Below are 25,994 nucleotides of genomic sequence, written 5' to 3'. Positions count from 1 at the left end.
CAATAAAGACTTGTAGATGATTTTCAGACTTCAGCTGTTTGGTATTTTCAAGTGAATTTAGTTCATTTTTAAATACAGCATCATAGAAATGTTTAAAGTCCTGAATGTAATTAATCTGATAAAGGGGGCGGTACAATGGCTTAGTGGGTAGCACTGTTGCCTCACAGCAAGAAGGTCCTGGGTTCGATCCCCAGGTGGGGCGGCTCAGGTCCTTTCTGTGTGGAGTTTGCATGTTCTCCCCGTGTCTGTGTGGGTTTCCTTCGGGAGCTCCAGTTTCCTCCCACAGTCCAAAGACATGCAAGTGAGGTGAATTGGAGACACTAAATCGTTCATGACTCTGTTCGATATAACCTTGTGAACTGATGAACCTTGTGTAATGAGTAACTACCGTTCCTGTCATGAATGTAACCAAAGTGTAAAACATGACGTTAAAATCCTAATAAATTAACAAACAAATCTGATAAAGGAAACATAATTTTCTTTTACTGTGGACTGACACAAAGCAGGTCAGTATTCAACCATAAACACATCACGAAGTACTTAATAAGCACTTAAAGAGCTGTTTGTGTTTTGCTGCATTATCTGTTACATCTCTCGTTTACTTGTTAATTGCTTTGGCCCGTCCTTGTTTCCCAGAAGGCAAAACGGTGTTTACTGTGAAAGCAAGACTTTTAACGGCTTTTCCTCATCATTGCTTGTGTACTGCAACTGTTTCCTTTGCTACCGGTGCTTATAATAGTCATTTGTTAGAAATAAAAGTAAATAAAAGTTAAAATAATAAGGCACAAGGCCGCTCAGATGGCGCAGTGGTAAAGTACGCTAGCGCACCAGAGTTGGGGTTTCGAATACATCGTATCGAATATCAGCTCTGCCTTTCTGACTGGGCTGGGTGGCAGCATAAACAACGATTGGCTGTTGTTCAGGGTTAGAGGGTAAAAAAGTCGGATCATAGGTCCTCATAAATGGTGCAACTGCGGCCCCTGCTGGCTGACTGATATCCCGCCTGCACAGGGCTGAGGAATAATGCTGATGGGGGTGTGGCCCTCCATACACAGTGCCCATCAGTGTATGAACTCGACTCGTGCAGGTGAAATATGCAGTCTGTACTGACTGTACATGCCGGAGGGGGTGTATGTCAGTTAAGAGGCGTCCTCAGTCAGCGGTGAAGGGTCGAATCAGTATAGAGGACGCAATCAGGGTAATTGGACACGACTAGATTAGGGGAGAAAAATTGGGGGGGAAAGTGGGGAACAATAGAAAAATAAAAAAAATAAAAAATAAGGCACAAGGTCCATTTATGACATTTTTTGAAGATGATTGATTTTTAAGCTAAGTGCAGGAGTGGAATTTGTGCAGCTTGTTGTAATTCTTGATTATTATTTGTAGTGTTGATGTGATTATGAAACAATACCTGATGCAACACAATTCAGACAGTTTCCCTCGCCTCGAATTACTGTGTGACAGCTTGTTGCTTTCTATTAAAATCAACATATTTCTTGGTTGAAATGTAATTTAGTCGCACTGTTTAATCAGAAGATGATTAAATAATGAAAATTAGGGTGGTACTGAGCTGCCGGGAGCCTTCTTGGAAAGCCAGAAACCATAGAACTCATCCTAGAAAGCTCATGATTTAGAGCAAAGCTAAATCCTTTTCTCCTTCTGCAGTTATTTTGTCGTCATTAGCTTCAGTGTGAAGCCACACGGTGGGTTCTTTTAGATCAGACACAGCATGTTATAACACTAAAAGCATTCCCACACAGTGATAAAAATCAGATCAGCTTCTACAGGAACTGGCTAACCTTCACTATTAAGATAAATTTCCTGATAAAGAAGTGTTTGCTTTTGTGCTGTGTGCTTTGTAACTGTGATAATGACGTTAACATGCGGAATAAAGCTTTTTGTAACATTTAAGTATTAATGCCAGCAGTTTTCTGGTGGGAGGATGTACAGTTTCCTAAACCACAAACCACCAGGGCCCCCCCTTTACCCTTGTTGAGTGCCCAAACAGGCACAACTTGAGTTTTGTGTGAGGGTAGGCTAAGGTTGTTGACTCTACACCAGTCCGTTAACGGTTGTACCTACTCTCTGTACGCTGACTCATTGTTTTCGCTGATGAGGCCCACCACGGTCGTGTCATCCACGAACTTTACGATGTAATTAGAGCTGTGCATTGCTGTACAGTCATGAGTCAGCAGTGTAAACAGCAGTGGACCGAGTACGCAGCCCTGAGGAGCTCCAGTGCTCAGTGTGGTGGTGCTGGAGGTGTTCTTGCCAATCCGGACAGACTGAGGTCTGAGTCCCAGTCAGAAAGTCCAAGATCCAGTTGCAGAGAGAGGTGTTCAGGTCCAGCAAGCTCAGCTTTCCAATCAGATGCTGAGGAAAGTCTATGAACAGCATCCTGTTTTCAAGTGGAACTGGACCTGTCAAGACATGACACTGAAAAGAATAAAGCGGTATTATTAAAAAAGCAGCAAAATATAATGTAATACTGATAAATTAATAAAATAAAATCAACAATCATGCAAATATCAGAGGGTTTTACTATGATTAAAAAGAAATATTAAAAAGAAAGCAGGTGCTTTTAAGTCTGAAGAATTCATGCTCTGGGTTTTTATAAACTTTATAAAGTGCAGAAAATTAGTAATCATGGTAATGGCACTACCTAAGCCACATTTGTTACTAAGGTAACTTGTCAGCCTGCTAGCAAACCACTGCTGCATAGGATAAATATATTAAAAAAGCTCTTTAAAATGTATTTATATAGAAATATAATTAGCACACTTAAATTGATACTTGTGAATAAAAATAGCACTTTGTTAGAATTAAAAGTGAACAAAAAGCTGAAACAATATGAAGTTACATTTAGGACATTTTTTAAAGGTTATGTTTGAGCTGATTGCTTGATAAGAAGTTAAATCTGTGATACAAAAAAATGGTGGAAGTTCTGCACCTCATAGTAAATGTACTACATTTAGTGACAACTCAGTAGTTTCATCGGGACTGATTGGGTTCAAGGGTTTAGCTGAAATAGACATTGTCTGTGCTGTATAAAAAATAATGTAGGTTATATAATTTTTTATTATTTTACATAGTTTTTGAATAAAAGTGTAGCGTTGAAATTCAAATATATTTGTTGACACTAAATTACATTATTATTACATAATAATACATAAGAAATACACTGACTAGGCATAACATTATGACCACTGACAGGTGAAGTGAATAACACTGATTATCTCTTCATCACGGCACCTGTTAGTGGGTGGGATATATTAGGCAGCAAGTGAACATTTTATCCTCAAAGTTGATGTGTTAGAAGCAGGAAAAATGGGCAAGTGTGGCACAATTGTGATGACTAGACGACTGGGTCAGATCATCTCCAAAACTGCAGCTCTTGTGTGGTGTTCCCGGTCTGCAGTGGTCAGTATCTATCAAAAGTGATCCAAAGAAGGAACAGTGGTAAACCGGCGACATGGACATGGGCGGCCAAGGCTCATTGATGCATGTGGGGAGCGAAGGCTGGCCCGTGTGGTCCGATCCAACAGACGAGCTACTGTAGCTCAAATTGCTGAAGAAGTTAATGCTGGTTCTGATTGAAAGGTGTCAGACTCCGTGCCTTGACAAGTCAGGGCTATTTTGGCAGCAAAAGGGGGACCAACACAATATTAGGAAAGTGGTCATAATGTTATGCCTGATCTGTGTATGTCTACAGACTCCTCAATTTAGTTTGTTCAATATATTCAGTAATTAGCTGTATTCTACTACATGGTGTGTACCAACATCACTAGCAGTGCATTCATTGATTAGTACATTCACTAGGGTAAAAGGAGGCTGAAGCATTAATTGAATATATTATAATAAGCTAATAATCTAGGGCAAATAGAATGCCTTTATTTGTCATATATACATATACACATGTATTAGTACAGTGAAATTTTTATTCCGTATATCCCAGCTTGTTTGAGGTAAGAGTACAGGGTCAGCCAATGTATGGCACCCCGTATCCATAAGGGTTAAAGGGCCTTGTGGGTCCAACAGTGGCTGAATGGCAAAGCCAGGATTCAAACTCACTACCTTCCAATTGATAGCCCAAAGCATTACCCATTAGGCTATCACTATCCCACTATAAAAGTATCCCACTATAGAATTAAGTTCAGTACATATTCAGAAAAGGTACTAGAACAAAATGTTCTTTGTTTAGTGTGTGTCTGATGTATCTGTACGCCAGTTTTATGCTTTATGATTAATAAGTGTTGCATGTGAAGTAGGACACAGCCCTTTTTTCTATAAAGAGTGTATAACCACCAATAACCGTTAGATTAATCAGTCAATTAATTAATTAGATTAGTGTCTACAACCTCAGATCCCATCCAGCAGTTCCCTAAAAAGATGGAGTTGATTTTGGAGAGCTGTGCTACGATGCTAAATTGTTTAAAAAGAGAACTGACACACATCCAAGAATTGATTTTTTTTCCCACCTCTTTTCAGAAGCTGATGCACATTTTTGCGTAATAAACTTTAAACGGCCCCTCGAGAATCTTAATGAGATTGATATTGGCAGTGTTTTGAAGCGTTAATGGTGGTTCATATTTCGGGTTGCCTCTTGGACGTTATACACAACTATTTACTCTCAGTCATTTGGAAGGCTGTGAAGAATTGCATAGTCAACAGAGCAGCAATGAATAAAATATGATTGAATAATCAATTAATTTACCTCCCACTTGCCATGTTTCAATTAGTTTCTATCCAGCACTGAAGCATTATTGACTGAAGACTGATGGCTGCAGCATTAGCCTCGTGTGTCACTTGGTCATTAGGATTTGAACGTGTGGGCATGTACTTGGGAGACACAATGCTTTATTGCTGTAATTAATTGTGACCACATTTTTCTCGGTTATGTTTCTCGGTTATTTACGATAATCAACTGGGAGATTGGAAGCTTGGCTAAAGATAGCCAAATTGTTACTGCTAATATAAGTTTATGTCATTTCTTGTCACCCATTATTTTGGGTGACTTTGACTAGACTCTGAAACATGAATGTGGGAATTTATTGCACCCAGAAGAGCATGTGAGGTCACGTACTGATGTTAAACTACAGCTTTTCTTAAGGTCATTCTAAAGGTCTCGTTCTAATAATGTAAAACAACAATCACTCAAGGGCAGCTTTACAGTTGCCCTTATGCATTTGAATGGGTAGCCTTTTCATGGCACCTGCCAAGTCCAGATTCATCAAACAGACTACCGGATGGTAACACGTGTAAATCTTTATTATTGCTGAGGGGCAATTTGTTGTACAGTCAGCAGTATTCACACAAAACCTCGGACCAACAGTAAATCCAGCATAAAAAGGTTAAAAAGGTTCTGGGTTAGTATAAAGTCAGTGCCAGTGGACAGTGACTACAACATAAAAATCCAGCTGAGTTATTTAAAAGCCTGATGGCAACCGGAACAAATGAGTTCTTAAATCTGTTTGTCCTGCATCTGGCCGCAAATTGTATTTCCAGCCAGATGGAACAGAGGGAGAGACTACAATCAGCCCTGACCTTGTACAAATGAGTTAAATCTTTCAAGGTCGTACCTGCAGTTTTGCTGCCCAGGTTTACGATACCCTGAGAATGTGAGGACAGATTTCATAAAACAAGAATTAAAGGCGCGCCAACAATAAAACTCACCTGAAGCTTAAAAGTCAGCTTACCATCACTTGCAGTACCAGTTATTGTTTTTCCCAGACTTTCACACCACATTAGAATCAGAATCAGGCTTTATTAGCCAAGTATGCACACACATACAAGGAATTTGACTTTGGTCTTATCACACACAATTCACACTCTCTCTAGAACACACATTCACACATTCATATCTGTAAACATTAGCATGTGCAATTCATATTATGGGTTAAAGGTGCAGTGTTTTATGCAATATAGAAAATATAGAAATATAGAAAAATATATAAATATGAAATTAAAAGTGAACGTGAAAGACCAGTGCATGCAATGTTGTGTGTCATTATATACATAAATAATTATTTATAATACATAAATAATTTGTGGATGTACAAGTACACATTACCATTAATAGCACATTAACAAGGTCAGCACATCAACAGCACATTAACAAGGTCAGCTCTAAAAAGGAAGACATTTCATAAACTGACCTGTTGGAAAGGTGACATTCTATGTACGTGCAATGTTACTAATGACAAGCTTTTTTTCCATATAGCTTATTTTGCTTTCACTGTCTACTGATTTATCTGCATCCTGTTACCAACGGATGTAGATGAAACAGCAAATTTCACATCATTTGAAGAGGTGTTTACATAATTTTAGGTAAAAATTAGACTAGCTATTGTATCCATACAAATTTCCCTGCCCTCTTCCTTCCAGTGTTTTTGTGACCTGTGATCATATAATACTTCAAAATTAGAATCAGAGGCCGCTCAGGCTAGCACACCTGAGCTGGGATCTCGAACACATCGTATCAAATCACAGCTGAGTCGCCACATGAACAATGATTGATAAGCCATATAGGGTCTCCTCGTAACTGGTGCATCTACGACCTCTGCTGGCTGATTGATGGTGCCTGCACAGGGGCGGGGAAGGAGTGTGTTGATCAGGGTGTGTCTGTCCGTACACTGGGCTGATCCGCATTAGCACTCGCCTAGTGCAGGTGAAAAAATGCATATGGCTGCTGCCCACGTGTCGGAGAGGGCGTGGGTTAGCTTCGTTCTCCTCAGATCAGAGCGTGGATTGGCATTAGTGGAGAGGAAGCGTGATGCAATCTGGCAGTTGGACATGCTAAAAGTCGGAAGAAAACGGGGAAAAAATGCATTAAAAAAAGAATTAGAATCAGAATCTTTATTCGGAGGAATTTCTCTTGGTGCGGGTGTCAGCATATTTTAGATTAATAAAAATATAGGAAAGGTATACTATATATAAACATAGAATAGAGACATTAATAGAAAGTACATAACATTTGCAGCATTTAGTAGACACTTTTATCCTAAGCCACATACAATTATATTTTAATACGGTTTGAGCAATTGAAGGTTAAGAGCCTTGCTCAGGTGCCCAACAGTGGCACCGTGGTAGTGGGGCTTGAACTGGCAACCCTGATTACTAGTCCAGTACCTTAACTGTTGAGCCTCAACTACCTAACCACTGATCCACCACTGCCCTTTAGGCAGTACACTATCAAAACGTTAAGCAGAAAAGTGTGCAATTGAGATGAGCAGTACACTGACAGACATCAAATAAAGAAAAAAATCAGTAATCACAGTCAATTTAATCATTACAGTAATTTAATCTGGTGTTTATATGCATTATATTACTGTTCTCTACATATAAAGGCTAAAGGTATTCATCCATTCACTAGTCTTTATTCAATAAACCAGTCCACTGGATATGAGAAGACAATAAAGACGAATAGACAGCTAGGGTCAGAGAACACCATTTTTTACTAAGGTTAATATCCACACTTTGGTCGATGTGTGAATTTGTTTCTGCTGAAGCACTTTTATTGTCTCTTTGTCGCCACTCATCCTTCACCTGTCTTCTTCCATCCACTGCTTTTGTTCACATGTCCCTCCGGTTCTGTCCTTCTACACCACTGGCAAATCATTTCAACCCAGAGGCTGAGATTACTGAAGTGCTCCCCTGTGTTAAAAAGACAAAGTACTCCTTTTAAAGGAAAGAAAGTGCTCTATCTTCTCTTCAGGTTTGGGAATTTTAGTGTTATTCATATACATTATTTGATAGTTCTGTTTGCACCTGGTGGACCAGATTAATAACTTGCTCGCTTGCTCACTTGTTGTAATACTTACCTACTCACACACTAGAATAATTGCTTACACACTCATACATATTAAGTATTAAATGCTTACTCACACTGATTTGGAGAATATTCATACCCCTTGAGTTTTTGTGTACTTTATTGTTATGTGTATTTACATTTGAATGGATAAAGGCACTCGGGTGGTGCAACATTTAAACACTCCACACACCAGAGCTGACATCTCGAACTCCTCGTTTCAAAACTCAGCTCTGCTATCCGGCAGGTTGGACGCCTACACAAACAACGATTGGGGGGGTGCCGGAGGAGATTCCTCATAACTGATTTACACCGACTAGGCATAACATTATGATCACCTTCCTAATATTGCTGCCAAAACAGCCTTGCAACTGTGATGCACTGTGTATTCTAACACCTTTCTATCAGAACCAGCATTAACTTCTTCAGCAATTTGAGCTACAGTAGCTCGTCTGTTGGATCGGACCACACGGGCCAGCCTTCGTTCCCCACATGCATCAATGAGCCTTGGCAGCCCATGACCCTGTCGCCACTTTACTACTGTTCCTTCCTCTGACCACTTTTGATAGATACTGACCACTGCAGACCGTCTAGCCATCACAATTTGGCCCTTGTCAAACTCGCTCAAATCCTTACACGTGCTCATTTTTCCTGCTTCTAACACATCAACTTTGAGGATAAAATGTTCACTTGCTGCCTAATATATCCCACCCACTAACAGGTGCCATGATGAAGAGATAATCAGTGTTATTCACTTCACCTATCAGTGGTCATAATGTTATGCCTAGTCGGTGTAATTACGACCTGTCCTGGCTGATTGATGGCGTCCACACAGAGACGAGGGATAATGTGATGAGGGTGTGTCTCTCCGTACACAAAGCTGATCCACATATGAACTCGCCTTGTGCAGGTGAAAAGATGCAGTTGGTACTGCACATGTCTCCTCAATCAGGAGTGGAGGTTAGCAAAGGGGAAGTATTATGCAATAAGGGTAATTGGACATGACTAGATTGAGAGGAAAATTGGGGGGGGGATGACTGAACATTTCTTATTCACAAAATTATTCAAACCCTTTGTTGTGTTATTTCAAATTGTGGTCAGGTGCATTCTGTTTTATGTAATTAAGATAGAAATGTGTCTGGAATTCAACTGAGGTTCACCTGTTGCAATTTGAATTGATTGGACATAGTTTGGAAAGGGGCACCTGGGTCCATAAGGGCTCATAAGTTTCACTGCACTGTCAGGACCGCACAGAGAGACTGAGTGGCAAGATGCCACCGTTTATTAAAAGGCAGCATGAGGAAAAAGATTATCTGGTCTGATGGGAAAATTAAACTCACTGGGCAGAACAGCAAGCACTGTGTCTGGCGATAAAGAGGCACTGCACATCACCTGGCTAATAGTGTTATGAACTTGTTGTTGTCATCACTCTATGGGGGTCCTTCAATAATAAGGAGAGGAAGACAGAAGAATTGAGGGACAAATCAATGCAGCCAAATACTGGAACATCCTTAATAAAAACATACTCAGACTGGGCTGACATTTTACCTTGCAAAATGTCAGTGACCCAAAGCATGCAGCCAAAACCAAATTGGAGTGGCTTTTGAAAACTACAATAGGAGAACAATATGTTTTGAAATTGCCTTGTTTGCTGATTCATAGCTGTCAATTTACCCTTCATTAATAAAAAGTTAGACCTCACTCATACCCACCTTTTCTAAGTGTGCTTAGTGTTCTAAGAGAGCCTGTTTTTACATTATGGGTGTGTTCGAAAAGCTAGTGAGCTCTCTACATAGACAGCATTATACATCATCCTACGCGCTCTCCTGAGAATGAGGCTGTTCGAAATCCTAGATGCCTTAATAAGCTGTCTAGTTAGGCATCTTAAAATTTCAATATTATTTTGACTCAAGAACGAGTGAGCATCGGAAGCGTCCTTAGTCATCAAGGAAATCCCAGCATTCAGTGCGGCAGCTCCTCTCTCAGAGAAAAATAAAAAAAAAACATGGCTGACGGTGCGGAGAAACGGATGGAGTTATTTTCAAACGTAAATAAATTGTTATTGATTTTTTATTTGTATAAACTTGCACAAGTATTGTTTATTTGCAAGTCCGGGCTTGTCAGTGAATTTAACCATTGTTGCTACACGGAGGGAGAAGTTAGATGACATGCTAGCACGCTGTGCCACCCCATCCCATTGGTTTAAATGGCAAGATGCTAATGTGTTAGCTTCGTAAGCGAAACCCGATGGAATCGCTGTCTAAGTAGCGCGTTCGAATAACCGCACTTATAAGTCATTGACTTATTAGGAATCCTCTCTACTGAGGCAGCTGCCTATGTAGGCAGTAAGACAACAAGGCAGCTTCCTAGGTTTTCGAAAACACCCTATGTCTTCCATATTCAAGAAAAACACACACATATAAACGGAAATGCAACAGGGACGTAATGAAGGATTTTATTTTGGTACAATCGAGTGCCTTTATCCACTTCCACCTCGAACTACCTCAGCTCACACACATAATACACACTTACCCAAACTCATTCTGCTCACAGACGAGATGTGTGAGGTAACCAGCTCGTGTTTCTCTTACACCATGAACTTTTCATGGTAGCTCTCTGCTCAGATGCTGAAATGAGATTCCTTGCCAGCATTTGTACATGTCCAGAGCTTAGATTCTGTCTGACATGGACTTTCTTTCACAGTCACCTGACCCAAACCCCATTGAGCATTTATAGGGTACTTGAAAACAGAGAAAGCCAAGCATTCAGTTACTAAATTGGAATATTGTGATTGGACTATTAGTAGACTATTGGACTATGCTGACTTGAGTGCTTTCTGTCATTACATCAAAAGTGAAAAAATACCAAATACTAAAAACTTCTGAAATTCATGTATTCATGTACACCGATCAGTCATAACATTATGACCACCTTCCTCACTGACTGGTCTGCAGCTATGCAGCCCCATATGCAACAAACTGTGATGCACTGTGTATTCTAACACCTTTCTGTCAGAACCAGCATTAACTTCTTCAGCAATCTGAGCTACAGTAGCTCGTCTGTTGGATCGGACCACACGTGTATCAATGAGCCTTGGCCCCCCATGACCATCTTGCTGGTTTACCAATGTTCCTTCCTTGGACCACTCTGAAAGAAACTGACCACTGCAGACGTAACCTTGGAATGTAAATGCAAATTATGGTATTACTATAGTGACATGATTTGTGTTTATTTACAGTGTATACTGTAGACCCTTGACTTACGAATTTAATTGGAATTTTATTAATTCTTAAGTCAAAATGTTTGTTAGTTAAACCTATTTTTCCCATAAGAAATAATGTAAATAGAATTAATCCGTGCCAGACCTCCCGAACCACCCCCTTACCTAACCTTTCTAATGTCTTAAAAGGTCTTTTTTGTTATAAATACAAGTATATTTTCCCTTAAATCTTAAATTATAGAATAGACATTCCTTTAATAAACAATAATAAACAACAATACACTGTAGTACTGTACATAAAACACATCACATTTCAGTACAGTACGTGTGCTGTACAATACAATAGATTATAATAGATTTCCTTCTTTTTTATAAAATGTATCTACAGTACAAGAAACAACAATATTTCATATTTCTCTATTATCTCCTTTATTTCAATAGTGTTGTATTTTGTATGTGTGCTTTACTCAGTGGACTTTCTTCTTCTCTCTCACTCAATGTCCCCTCTGCCTGATAAACAGTGACAGCTACTGGCAGGAGTAATTATACAACAACAAATATAGATTTTTTATTTTCTCAACACTACGCTTTGGGGCCATTTTAATATAGAATTTTACAAAATATAAAGAAAACACTGGAAAAACACCGTCCACTGTCTAAATGTTGGAAGTATATTACATAACAAACCCCCCTCCCCCACTGTACATTATTAAAAGTATATTCAGTCCAAGGTGCATTTTTAAAAGACAGTATTGAAATGCACATACCTGATATGTTCAACATTTCTTATTAAAATAATGCTACATAAAAATTTTGTAGCTGTATTATGCGGACACAAACTACACTTTCTTCAAACGGCGCTTTAAACTGGGTTGCCAGGTGCATGCGTTTCTAACTTAATTGTCCTACTTTAAACAAGTCGTGCTGTATTTATGTAATGAAACTAAATACATTACTTAACAGTTTATTTAATATTTAGATATTTACACTTGAAGATCTCTAACCCTGACTGTAGCTTGAGCAGGATGCATCGTTTGAGCTGTCTGGAGTGTTTGGTTGTAGCTATGGGGTTAGAGCAGGTGGAGAACCAGCAGGTACTCGAGCCAAGGACAGGTTGGGTCAAGTTAAACTTCCTGTCCTGAGAAGATATGGTGTTAGTTTAACACAGTCATCAAAGCTGCTTGGTCAACTGCTGTTTATTTCTTTTCTCCACCATCTGCCCTACACACACACTGGCACAATACATCATAGTTTTGTGTTCTTACAAATTGTCCTCATGTATTACGATGAACTTACAATCATGTTGACATTTAGACTCAGAAAGCTTGATGAAAACATTGAAAGCTGAGCTGAGTGTGGGTTAACAGTGCTCTTAAGGCAAACAGCAGTCTGTTGACCACTAAATTGAAAATGCGTATTATGGGTTAGGGTGCTGTATGAATTTTTGAGCCACAAAGTAAACAGGGGGCCCAGGTAAACCTGGTGGAACACCCACAGAAAGCATAGAGCTAAGGTTTAGTAAGTTACATTTTACCCTAGTTGACTTTGCATCAGTGTTTTATATTGTGTACTTAAAGGGGAGCTAGTGACATCATGGTATATGTCCACTTTCCTGTCCATTTCATAACTCTCCACTAATGACCAGAGACATGATTTAAATAAATGCATTATGCACAGAACGCTGTGACCTTACTCTTATTTGTAAAAAATCGTTCACATTGGGATTATTTACCTCCACTCGTTTTAAGCTGTCATGAATTGAAATATTTTTTCTGACGTGCAAATTATAAACAAAAGACTTACAATGCATAAGTGTATCTTGTGAAGGGCAAAGGAGCATGGAATATGTAGTCAGTAATTGAAACATTGCAGTATCCTTTATTTATTATTATTATAAATTTTACCCCTTTTTCTCCCAATGCAGCGTAGCCAATTCGCTGCTAGGGACCCAGGCGGCATCCAAAGATGGTGTATATTTGCCTGACACACACTCCCTCCGACGGGTGCACAGTCCACCAATCCCTTCTTATTCACCCATACTGCATATGAAGAGCCACGCCTTGATCTCTACACTTCTCCACTTTCTGTACAGGCGCCCTGTGCAACCAAGGTCCTTACACAGCGTTGATAACCCCACCCCTTTAGTCCGGTCTTTTCCCACACAGCAGACTGGAGGCCAATTTTGTCTGCTGCAGGCGTTAGCCAATTGTAGCAGAGCCGAGACCCAAGAGTTCAGAATTTTGATGCTGGTGTGTTAGCGGATTATCCCTCTGCGTCACCTGGACACCCTACACTGCAGTATCTTTAATCTATAACTGGATAGTTTATCCCAAAAACTTATATCTGACTGTTTCTCTTTACATCTGGTTGCAATAAGGTTTGCTCATAGATATATGAATACTTTATACAATGTGGGTAAAAAAAAGACCTCTAAGCCGCTCAGGTGGTGCAGCAGTAAAATATGCTAGCACACCAGAGCTTGGATTTGGAATACATCATATTGAATCTCAGCTCTGCCATCCGGCTGCGTTGGGCATCTATATGAACAAAGTTTGGCTGTTGTTTGTCCAGGTAGGGAGCTGGATAGGGACCTCATAACTGATGCAATTACAACCTCTGCGGGCTGATTGATGGGGTCTTCATAGAGTCGAGGAATAATGCTGAGCAGGGTGTAGCTCTCTGTGCACAAGGCTGATTGGCATGAGAACTCACCTCGTGCAAGTGAAAAGATGCAGTCGGGTACTGCTCACGTGTCGTAGGGGGCGTGTCTCAGTTGCGGCTCTCTTCAGTCGGCAGTGGTTAGCATCGGTAGGGGAAGCGTAATGCAACCAGGGTAATTGGATACGACGAATAGATTAGGGGAGAAAATTGAGGGGGAAAAACTGAGAAAAAGAGGGGGGGGGATATCATACCTCACACACCTTAAGCGTGTACCTACAATGCCTTGTAAAATGATAATTCTCACAAACAATAAGATTTTCATATTAACGATACACGTCAACTTTAACTGTAAACTATAAAATGTACATTTATGACCAAATTCAACATCGATTATCTGTTTTTGCGAATGCAAGTTGTTCAAACAGTGTCCTTGCGAAGGGAGGGCATTTCAAAGTCGCAAATGGCACTGGTCGTGAAAGAATTTTAAAACCTGAACATAATGCCTAAGTTATCAGCGAAGATACAAACGTCCCTTTTTTGACTCACAGTGTACATACATGTGTTACCATGGCAGAGGATAAACCTACTGGAATCATATTACAAATAGTACGGAGAGAGTATGAGAGGACAATTATTATGATAATATCATGTTTACTGTTCAGTTCAACCAGAGAATGCAATTTACCTGTTTAAATAGACAAATGAATACATTTATTTAATGCAAAGTTTTTAAGAAGAACAATGCAAGCCAAGTCTGCTAACAGTAATTAGCTCTTAATAGCCACAATTTTCTAAACTGCTGCCTCTGCTTGGCTGTTTCAAGGAGACATTAGTACTTAAGTTCTGTTGTTTGCTGGTTAATGTATACAATTAATCCTATGTTCATAATGCAATATAAATGTAATATAGCTTGTTATATAAAGTATAGAAAAATTAATTTCTTGTCATATAGACATAAACACTTTAACAGTACAATGATTTTTTTTTTTCTTTGCATGTTCCAGTTTGTTTGGAAGCTGGGGTCAGACATTATATGACACCGCTGGTGCAAAAGGGTTAACACTTTGCTCAAGAGCTTAACAACGGCTGCTGCCGGGATTGAAACACTTAACCTAATGATTGATATTCCAAAGCCCTAACTACTGAGCTACAACTACCTCTAAAAATATGCAAATATTATACATAACACTATAAAAAGCACTACATGACCAAAAGTTGTGGACACCTGACACTCTTCACATTCACAAACTTCACTTAAAAACCATAGACATTTATATGACCCTTCCACAACAGTCTCCACCCCAATGGAATGGCTTTCAACCAGATTTCTGGTTTACAACTCAATTTAGCCCTAAGAATTTAAATAGGGTATGAGGTCAAGGTCATTGTAGGTCAGTCAAGTTCTTCCACAGCAAAACATTACACTTAAATTGGTACTACTTACTTGTTGGCCGTTTTCCAGTATCACCCAAGCCCAGATTTGCCAACCAAAACTTCCTTTTGGTCCAGAGTGCGGTAATGGTGTGCTTTACACCATTCCAGCCAATTACACTAACCCACTATTTAAAAGTGGTTTCCACATACAGTAAACAGCCAAAAAGATCAACACCAGTCCAAACTATTCAGTTCAGGTGTTTCAGTCACATGCACCGACAGAAGTTGTTTACGAACAAAATTGGCCACTAGTTTGCTATGTGGGAAAAGACCAGACTAAAAAGGGGGTGGGATTTTCTACACTGTATAATGACCCTGGTTAGTTGCCCAAGGCGCCTGTACAAAAGTGGAGGAATGTGGAGATCATTGAGTCACTCTCCATGTGCGAGACTGGCCTCATGTGCGAATCCATCGAAGTATGGGCGAAAAGAAGGGTTCAGTGGACTGCGCACACTCGGGAGGGAGCACGCGTCAGGCAAATATACCCTCATCAGATGCGATCATCGTCTTCAGCTGAGGAGGACTAATTGGCTACACTAAATTGGGGAAAAAAGAGAGAAAATGCATAAATAAAATAGTAAGAGTTGTAGCCTAGTGGTTAAGGTACTGGACTAGTAAGCAGAAGGTCACTGTTTAAACCCAACCACTGCCCGGTTGCTGCTGTTGTGCCCTTGAGCAAGGCCTCTAACCCTAAATTGCTCAGATTATATACTGTAACTGTAATGTAAGTCGCTTTGGATAAAGGAGTCTGCTAAATACCAAAAATGTAAAGACAAGTTTGGGGAAGGCTTTTGTCCTCCTTCCAGCATGACTTGTCCCTGTGTCCAAATGTGAAGTTTGTTAGGACATGACTTAGATTGTTTGGTGGTAGGAACTGAGGGGGAAGCACAGAGTCCTGACCATGGTGCCCTTTAAACACCTTTGGGATTGATTGAAACATTTATTGCAAGCCAGACCTTGTCTAACATTGGTACCTAATCTCACCAAGGTGATTTTGACGAAATGGGCACAAATTTCAAACAGACACTTCAAAAGGTTGTTAAAAGCTTTACAGCTGCAGTTGCAGGAGGGGGTCCATATTAATTACATTACATGCAGCTGTATGACAGATTAACTTTTTACACTCTTGTTGGGTGGTTTGACTATTTGTTGTTGTGTATTGTGATCATCGTTGTTTGTTTTCAATGTCTTATGTAATTTTTTTTTTTTTTTGTAAGATAGCATGTTCCTCAAGAGGCTTTGCCTTTTGCCAGGCCACCATTGTAAATAAGAAGCTGTTCTTAATGACTTGCCTGGTTACATAAAGGTTAAATAAATAAAATAAAATAATTCCCATGGTTTTGGAATGTGATGGTCAACATGCTCATTGTCATGTGTCCACATACATTTGGCTATGTAGTGTAATTTTGTCATTTTTTTCACATTTGTATAACATTTTGCTTCACTTAAAACGTGTTAGAACCTATGTAATGCTGTAATGTGCCATCTATGAAACCTGAGGAATGTTATAATAATAATAACACAGTCTCATGTCAGCCATTATAGTATCATGTGTGCTTTATAACATAAGTGAATTATTAATACATGATTCATAGGAAGTGTTACTAGATACCTTTCCACTGAAGCTCTGTGTCCTTTTCTTGCAGACACTTCCTGTTCAAGACCCCATCAGGAAGCACTCCACTGTTTAGCAGCACCTCGCCTGGTTACCCCCTCACTGGCGGTTCGGTCTACTCACCCCCGCCACGCCTCCTCCCCAGAAACACCTTCTCCAGAAGCTCCTTCAAGCTCAAGAAACCCTCCAAGTACTGCAGCTGGAAATGCGCTGCCATGTCTGCCATCGCCGCCGCCATCCTGCTAGCTGTGCTGCTCTCTTACTTCATAGGTAAGACGAACTATTCTGAGTTTGCTGCAGGGCCTTTTCTGATTAAAGAACAGAGATTGAAGAAAACTTCAAGTCGGGATTGAGTTTTTGGAAAGCTCTTTCTACAGAGTTTGAGTGGGCAGATAAAAGTGCAGGATTTGAGTTTAAAGCTGTCAGTGCGCTTTAGTGGGACACACATTGCGTTGTCAGTTTCTATCCTATTTTTTATTTAAATAAAGAATATCTTTTATACTGTTTATACATCTTCAATTCAACTCAGTATAAATGGGTTCAAAAAGTATGAGCAATCTGAGTGAGCATAGGCGTAAGCTGATGGTTGTAGCATGAAAGCTGAGTAAAAGAATGGCATTTGGACTGTATTATTAATAATATTGTAATTGTCATTACAATCCTTAATTATACATAATTAACAGCAAGTAAAAAGTTAGGTAGGGCTGCTCAGGTGGCGCAGCAGTAAAACATGATAGCACACCAGAGCTGTCATATCAAACTCGTCAGTTCGAAACTCAGCTCTGCCATCAGGCTGGGCTAGGGCAGCTACGTGAGCCATTGGCTTGTTGTTCATACAGGGTGTGAGCCGGATAGGGACTCTTCATAACTGATGCAATTATGACCTCTGCTGGCTGATTGATGGCGTCTGCACAGAGTCGAGAAAAAATGTCTTGATCAGGGTGTGTCTCTCCATACACAAAGCTGCATCTAAACTTGCATTGTGCAGGTAAAAAAATGCAGTCGGTACTGCACACATGTCGGAGGGGGCGTGTGACAGTCTTGCTCATCACAATCAGCAATGGAGATCAGCATCAGTAAAGTGGAAGCATAATGCAGTCGGGTAATTGGATACGACTAGACATCAACTGGTGTATGAAATAAATTATATAAGATTAATTATATGCTTCCGACTTTGTGGTAACTCTTTGATAGAAGGCCTTTCCTGTGTCAGCATGACTATGCCCCTGTGCACAAAGCAAGCTCTTAAAAAGACGTGGTTTGATGGGCTTGGTTGGGAGGAACTCCAGTGGTCTGCACAGAGCCCTGACCTCAATCAAAAATAAACACCTTTGGGATAAACTGGAACTGTTCATAAACCAGGTGTTATCATCCAACACCAATGTCTTACCTCAGAAATGCTCTTTTGACTTTGACAACATAAACACTTCATAATTTTCTAAAAACGCTTTTGGAAGAGTGTAGGCTGTTGTAGCTTCAAGAGAGCTTGATTCTGTATTAATGCTTATAACTATATGGAATGTCCAACAAGCTCATGGCCAAGTGTCTACATACTTTTGGCATTCTGCAGAGGCGCTTCTTTATCTGCCAATCAGGGTCCTTACACAGCGTTTGAAGACCACACCCACATAGTTTGGTCATCCTGTGTCTGCTGCAGGCACTGCTAATTATGCCTGCTAAATGGTGCCCAGCCGACCGGTGGCAACGCCGAGTTTTGAACCAAGGAGTTCAGAATCTCGGCACTGGTGTGCTACCTGAGCACCTTGCACCACCACCAATTTTTAACATAATTTAAAAGGAAAGGTTTTAAAAACACTCACTTTCTTAACTGCATATCCAGTCAGGGTCCGGGGGTGCTGGAGCCTATCCCAGCTTTTCAATGGGTGCAAGGCACACAGTAACACCCTGCCAGTCCATCGCAGGGCAGACACACATTCACCTATAGGGCAATTCAGTGTCTCCAGTTAACCTGACTACATGTTTTTGGACTGTGGGAGGAAACCCACGCAGACACGGGGAGAACATGCAAACTTCGCACAGAAAGGACCCGGACCGCCCCACGTGGGGATCGAACCCAGGACCTTCTTGCTGGGAGGCGACAGTGCTACCCACTTAGCCACCGTGCCGAGCTAGGCGGTAACATTGGTAATTAAGCTGCTTAGGCTTATTAGCCTTCGTGATTTTTAAACATATACAAAACTTGATTCCAAAACAGTCTAAAATGTCAATTTAAGCAGAACACTGTAACATGTATCTCAAAACTTTAACATTTTATTTAGCCAGTTTTATTGTTTTGTCAATATACATCAATTTTGCCTTTAAGCCGCATTCTTCATGTGTTACAATAGCATGACTGCATAAGCAGAGAGTGTGGTTGCTAGACTGGCCTGCCTGCAGTCAAGACCTGTACAAAGCAGCCCTGTATGGTTGCACAGCTGAAGCCGAAATTTACTCAATTCAAAGCATCTCATAAATGAATGAGTTCCATCCCCAGACCTCGTATTAGATCTGGTTCTTATTAATCAGCTCTTTTACTCTGAGCCTGGAAACAGTCACAGATTTGTTAGCTGTTTTTTCACATGGCACAGAGTTTAAAAGAGAACGTGCTAATTGTGTTGCTACATCGTTCCCCTGTGAAAGGTTAACCAGGGAAATTAAAGAAAGTTTGATTTGAGAACGGGTAAATTATCTGGCACAAACACAGCGCTCTGGGGTGATTTTGATTCTGAAGTGAAATATGACTCCATCATAATGCTTTTTCTTCATTTATATGAAAAGACAAAGCACCATTTCATACATAACCCACCTTTATTTAGGACAGTTTATTTGAAGAATGATTTCATACATACACATGTATATACATACACCAACTAGGCATAACATTAAAACCACCTCCTTGTTTCTACACACATTGTCCATTTTATCAGCTCCACTTACCATATAGAAGCACTTTGTAGTTCTACAATTACTGACTGTAGTCCATTTGTTTCTTTGCATGCTTTGTTAGCCCCCTTTCATGCTGTTCTTCAATGGTCAGGACTCTCCCAGGACCACCACAGAGCAGGTATTATTTGGGTGGTGGATCATTCTTAGCACTGGAGTGACACTGACATGGTGGTGGTGTGTTAGTGTGTGTTGTGCTGGTATGAATGGATAAGACACAGCAATGCTGATGGAGTCTTTAAACACCTCACTGTCACTGCTGGACTAAGAATAGTCCACCAACCAAAGCAAAAATATATCCAGCCAACAGCGCCCGTGGGCGGCGTCCTGTGACCACTGATGAAGGTCTAGAAGATGACCAACTCAAACGGCAGCAATAGATTAGCGATCATCTCTGACTTTACATCTACAAGGTGGACCAACTAGGTAGGAGTGTCTAATAGAGTGGACAGTGAGTGGACTCCAGCAGCGCTGCTGTGTCTGATCCACTCATACCAGCACAACACACACTAACACACCACCACCATGTCAGTGTCACTACCTGCTCTGTGGTGGTCCTGTGGGGGTCCTGACCATTTAAGAACAGGGTTAAAGCAGTCTAAAAAGGTATGTAAAGAAATAGGTGGACTACAGTCAGTAATTGCAAAGTACAAAGTGCTTCTATATGGTAAGTGGAGCTGATAAAATGGACAGTGAGTGTAGAAACAAGGAGGTGGTTTTAATGTTATGGCTGATGAGTGTATATACATACAGTATATATTAGTACTTTAGTCTGGGCAACTCTGCTGCAGTGTTTGGCTATGAAGATTTGTTTGATTTTGTACGAATTATTTAATAATTTCTTATTTATTCATTACTTTCTAATTCTAATTACAAATTCTAATACCTAGAGGTGGTACCTACACATTTTGACCTTTAAAGTGTATTATGTCATATGGTAAATACTCTGCACTGTAAGTTACTGTACTGTAGTACTGTAAGCACTGTAGTGTAGTACTGTAGCACTGTAGTGTTGTTGGGTGTTGTTAGTTTTTTAGGGTGATTCTTACAAACTGCACTTTAGCCCTAAAGTCTCACTTGTGTGATTCACTCACAACACTGACATTTACCGCTAAGAACTAAAGGCTTCAAAGAGACTTTGATAAAGCACTGACGCATTTCATTGTTGTTTTCCAATCGCAGAGGAACAGCCAGCCATAAACACATTTCCTCCATCCGGCTAAAAGTTCATCTGCTCTTTGATGTGCTGTTTGGTGTTACTATCACTTTCCTCTTTGGGGAGTCAATGTTAAAAATACTTTCACAACAAATTATTCAGTTTTTCTCTTGGCACAAATGTTGTTTTAGACAAGATGTCAGCTATCTGTCGTTTACTTATTTAGTTTTTTTATTAGATCTATTAGGTTTATCAAGGTAACAAGTGTAAAAGTTTACATACATACTGCATCCTACACTTGCTTTATCCAAGTCTTGCTTTAAACTACAGATATTTGGGCTGCTCAGGTGACAAAATATGTCCTAAAAATGTGTACTCCGTAAAAACACACACTGGAACCTGAGCTGGGATCTCGAATACATCGTATCGAATCTCAGCTCTGCCTGCCATCTACGGCTGAGCGGCCACATGAACAACGGTTGGCCTGTTGTTCAGATATGGGCGGGGCTAAGCCGGATGGGGTCTCTCTCCCATGACTGGTGCAATTACGACCTCTGCTGGCTGATTGATGGTGCGTGCACAGAGATGAAAAAAAGAGTGTCTTTTCATACACAACGCTGAGCTGCACTGCACTCGTCAAAGTGTAGGTGATAAGATGCATACGGCATGCTGCCCACGTGTCGGAGGGGGCGTGGGTTAGCTTCGTTCTCCTCAGTCAGAGTAGGGATCGGCATTGGTGGAGAGGAAGCATGGCACAATCGGGCAACTGGACGAGCTAAAAGGGAGAAAAAGGGAAGAAAATGCATAAATAAAATTTAAAAAATACATTTAAAAGAAAAAACTACAGATATCTGTATCTCTATCTGTAAAAGAGACATCTGTTTTGTCACACTGGTTAGCACTTTTTTTATTTAAAATATTTACACTTTTTTTATTTGAAGTGTACCATATGGCAGCATCCATGAATGCAACACAACGCAATATAAGTTTTATCAGCTCTGAGGATTTTCTTATTAATTTACTAATGCATTCTATTCTCAGCTGTTTTGTTTTCCTGTAACCAAAAATGTGTGGATGTATCTTAAAAGCCACTTGGTATGCATTATGAACCTGAGTTTTAATAAAGGTGGAGAAATATTCTGTGTCTGTAGTAAAGTGTGGCATCTACTTAGGTTTACACTGCTTGATGCCAGAAGATTTCAAACAAGGGTGAAGTTTTTGAACATCTAAGCATCTCTGGGCACCAAATCAAGAATAAATCCATTTTATATTTCTGCTAAGTATAGCTGGTTGGAGGCTAAGGACTGAAACATTCGCACCAAAGTGTTTAGACTGCAGTTGTCCTGTAAACAGCTTCTCACAGCTGACTTGTGGATCTCTATAGCTGCTTAAAGTTGTCTTGGATCTCTTAGTTGCTTCTCTAACTTGCGTCCTCCTTAGTGGGTCTGTAAGTTGTGGATTGCCTCCTCTGTAGCGCCACACTCATTTTTTACTTCTTAAACAAACATTATTAGTTCTTTTTCAGACATTTGCTCCGGAAATTTTACAGCTCATTTGTCTTCATGACGTTGTTTCTTTGGGTATTTACTTAAACACACTGGGGCCTTCCAGAGCCAGGTATATTTACTGTGTATTATTATGACATGAAACTTATTACTCAAGGGTGAAACCCATTTAATTTATCCTGTGACTTCTCATGGCAGATGTAGAAATAAATACAACTTCTCATGTTTATGTTTTTAATTAATCCTGCAAACTGTATATTTTTAACACTGTATTATTATTGACATTGGTAAATTCATGACATTTAACACAATATAATTAAACTTAGATGCATTACAAAATGTGAAAAAAGTGTATAGGGGTTAAATATTTGAGTCATTTCATAATAAATGTCACTGAGCACCAACCAAAGAGGTTCATTCAGCAAACCAAAAAACTTTTTATAGTGCTGCATGAATGCTCCTCACATTTACAAGTTTATCACCTTCTCACTGCAGTTGTTTTTCTATTAGGTTTATTTAACCATGTTCTTGTAGCCTCAGGTGAAATATTTTAGTGCTGCTTTATTGTGTGTGCTTGCTGACAAGAGTGTAATGAATTAGAATGAGAAAAAGGACAAAGACAAGACAAGGAATTGTGGTGGGTGATGCACTTTTAGTTAGCTTACCAATGTGTTTATGGTTAAACCAGTGTGGACAGAATATCATTTGGATATTGTTAGGTATGATTGGGCTTAGCATGCATTTAGTAATATAACATCGACGCAGATATCTAGAATATACAGTACAATGTATTTGGACACCTGACTTCGTGCTTGTTGGACATACCATTTCAAAACAAATGGGATTAAAATAGAGTGACCTCTAAGTGATGTATTTAACTGTAACAACAGCCATTCTTTTAAGTCGGCCTCTCACAAGACTTCACAGAAGTGTGTCTGTGGGAATTTGTGCCCATTCCATCCAAAGATGGCAAAGTTTGTACGGCTGGCTGGGCACTAAGGAAGCCTCAGTTGATGTTTCAGTTTATTTCAAAGCTGTTCAGTAGGGCTGAGGTCAGGCATGACACCATAATGAAACAGAATGAGAAAAATGAATGAATATTTACCATTAATTAGAGCACAGCTCCCTGATTCAATTTCAATGAATCATTTGATTGAAAAGAGTCGTTTCTGACTTGTTTTTACTCAGTGATTTAGTTTGCTTTTGAACAGACTGGTGTGAAGAAATGGGGGAGTGGTGAATTTCATGAGTCTGACAGAGCTTTAGAGCCAAAAAGGCACATATGTACTGAATAATGACACTATAAAGCAACATAATCTGTTTTCTTGTGTTGAAAAGCTTTGGAGACCTTTGGAGACCAACATGGACTCCAACATCAAGTAACTCCAGATTAGAATTAGTTAGAAGCTAAAAATTTGGTATGGTAATTGTAAACAATATTTGCCACAGGAATACATTGTTGGTAATGAAATATAATATTATTATTAATATATATATAATAAAATATTCATATAGAGTGGTACCTTGTAACTCTCCTAAACTCAAAAACTTGGAAACTCAAACCTTTGTAAAGAAATTGGTACCCCTAAACTCAACGTTTCCCTTAAACTCGATGTGTGTGCGACTGCTGTTTTGTTTAGCGCTTGAGTGGTGCAGTAAAATGTCATGCGAACATGAGACAAATCTGCATTTGTGTGGAATAACTGTCATATTCACACTCTGAAAGCTCCACATGTATCTGTGTTTGGCTGTGTTTCTCCTGTTTCACTTTTAAACTTGTGTTACAGCTCGGGGTTCTAAGAAATTGTAAGAATCAGCTTGTCCGAGAGAGTCTAAAACGGTTATTGTAAAAAAAAAAAAAATTTAACTTAATGTATTAAAAGAACATTATAGAAACACTAAAGCTCTCTTAATTATTACTGCTCATAAGTTCTTTCCACTAATTAAGAAGAATGAAGGTAGTATGCAGGTTTTATTGTATTTTTGATTGATTTTAACTGTTTTTAAATTGTATTTCAGTGTTTTATATTATACTTGTGTTATTTTCAGTGTGTAAGTGTCAAAAAACAACCCCATTTTTTACATTAGCCTAAAATATATGCAGTTCCACCAGACCATGGAATGCATTAACAGGTTTCCCATACCTGTATGGGAAAAAATACCTTAAAACTCAACGTCTTTTAAACTTAACACCGCTCCCAGAACCAATTGACGTTGAGTTTCAAGGTACCACTGTACTCACAAAACAATCAAACAACATCTTTAGCCGACTGCTGTATTCTTTTAGGTTTGGTTTAGGGGTGGCCAAAATAGATAATAAATAAGAGTCAAAATATGAAGCCTGTAAGAAGCAGTTTCTCAAAGTTTAAAATGCAGCAGATTTAAATGCTTTAAACTTGCGTGCACTACAAAAAAAATGAATCGTATCTGTTTCGCTTCAGTTGTGTCCATAAATTTTAAACATTACCTCTTGTGCTCCAGATTTTTCCTCTTATTTCCCTTGTCTTTTATCCACTCAAAAACAAGCACAACAAAGTCACTGCATTTATTCTGAAGTTTTTTTTTCTCTTTGTGTGAAATGTGCTTCCTACAACTGAAGTCACTGTTTGAATTCACTTGTTTCCGACACCTTTGAAATATGTCAGGGGGAAAGTATAAAAGTAGAAGTATTGTTTTTTTGTTTTTTGGTTGTCTGCCTGATCTTCGTAGCGTAGATGGCATTTTTCACCCAGCATAAACTTGTTTAATTTGATAAAGTATAAGCTAAAGGAAGTTATTAAAGTAGTAGGCACTTGAAATATTTTGACACAGCAGCCCAAAACCCATGCTGGCATTTCCCCATCACTCTCCTGCACAAACATTATTTACCCTGAATATCTTGCCTTGTCATTCTGTTGGCATTTGAAAGCAGAGCCGTTGCGGCGGTGTCCTCGCCGGTTGATGGAGCTGGATGCAGGTTGCTAGGAGACACTGTAGCAGCACCAATGTGAGGGGGTAGTGGGCCTTGGGATGGGGCTGAGGGATGGTGGGGGGACCGGTGGCTCAGGCAGCATTAAGGCCACGCTGATTAATTGCAGCTAATTGGTGAATGAGATGAATAGGGATAAAAGTGGAGAGATAAATGATGAGTATCTGGGGGCTAAAGCGCTTCACCACCCACTCGCTTCTTCCACGCACCAGTGGATAACAATGTGCTTTTGTTTACTCGGGTACGTCTTGCCATCTGAGAGATTTCTCCTCCATTAGGAAGTCAGCTAGAGTGAGAGATTGCGAACAATACAGGATTGATTGTAGCGTTGATTGTTAGAGAGACGCTTCTAAGGAGTTTGCATTTGAATGTATTCATTTAGGAAACATTTTCATTTAAAGCAGCTTATAAGCTTACATAGTTAAACAGAATACTGTAGTATTTTATGGGTGAAAAACGGATTCAGCTACATAAATAAAAAGTGTACCATATTCAGAGTAAGTACATGTTTTTACTTTGTGTCACTGTGGCAGAAAATTTGCACCCATATGTGCACCCCTAGACATTTAGTAATACTACTTGGTGTGAAACAGTAGGTTAGCGTTAGTTATAGTGTGAAGGAACCTCAGTGGTCCTAATCCTAAACCCATTGAAAACCTTTTGAAATGCCCATTGCAAACTGAGC

At 39.6% G+C, this 25,994-nt stretch overlaps 1 protein-coding gene across 2 annotated transcripts in view; it reads left to right on the top strand.

The window, feature by feature from the left end:
• tenm2b (teneurin transmembrane protein 2b) overlaps nucleotides 1-25,994 on the top strand; it is a 431,647-nt gene that overhangs the window by 331,358 nt on the left and 74,295 nt on the right. For both annotated transcript variants that reach the window (XM_063011444.1, XM_063011445.1), the window contains one exon: nucleotides 16,769-17,007. In XM_063011444.1, coding sequence (XP_062867514.1) covers nucleotides 16,769-17,007 — 239 coding nt within the window. The remainder of the gene's footprint in view (nucleotides 1-16,768; nucleotides 17,008-25,994) is intronic.

The sequence above is a fragment of the Trichomycterus rosablanca genome, chromosome 16 (genome assembly GCF_030014385.1).
Source record: "Trichomycterus rosablanca isolate fTriRos1 chromosome 16, fTriRos1.hap1, whole genome shotgun sequence".
Lineage (NCBI taxonomy): Eukaryota > Metazoa > Chordata > Actinopteri > Siluriformes > Trichomycteridae > Trichomycterus > Trichomycterus rosablanca.
Note: the sequence above shows the minus strand (reverse complement) of the source record. Positions and strands in the feature narration are given on the sequence as shown.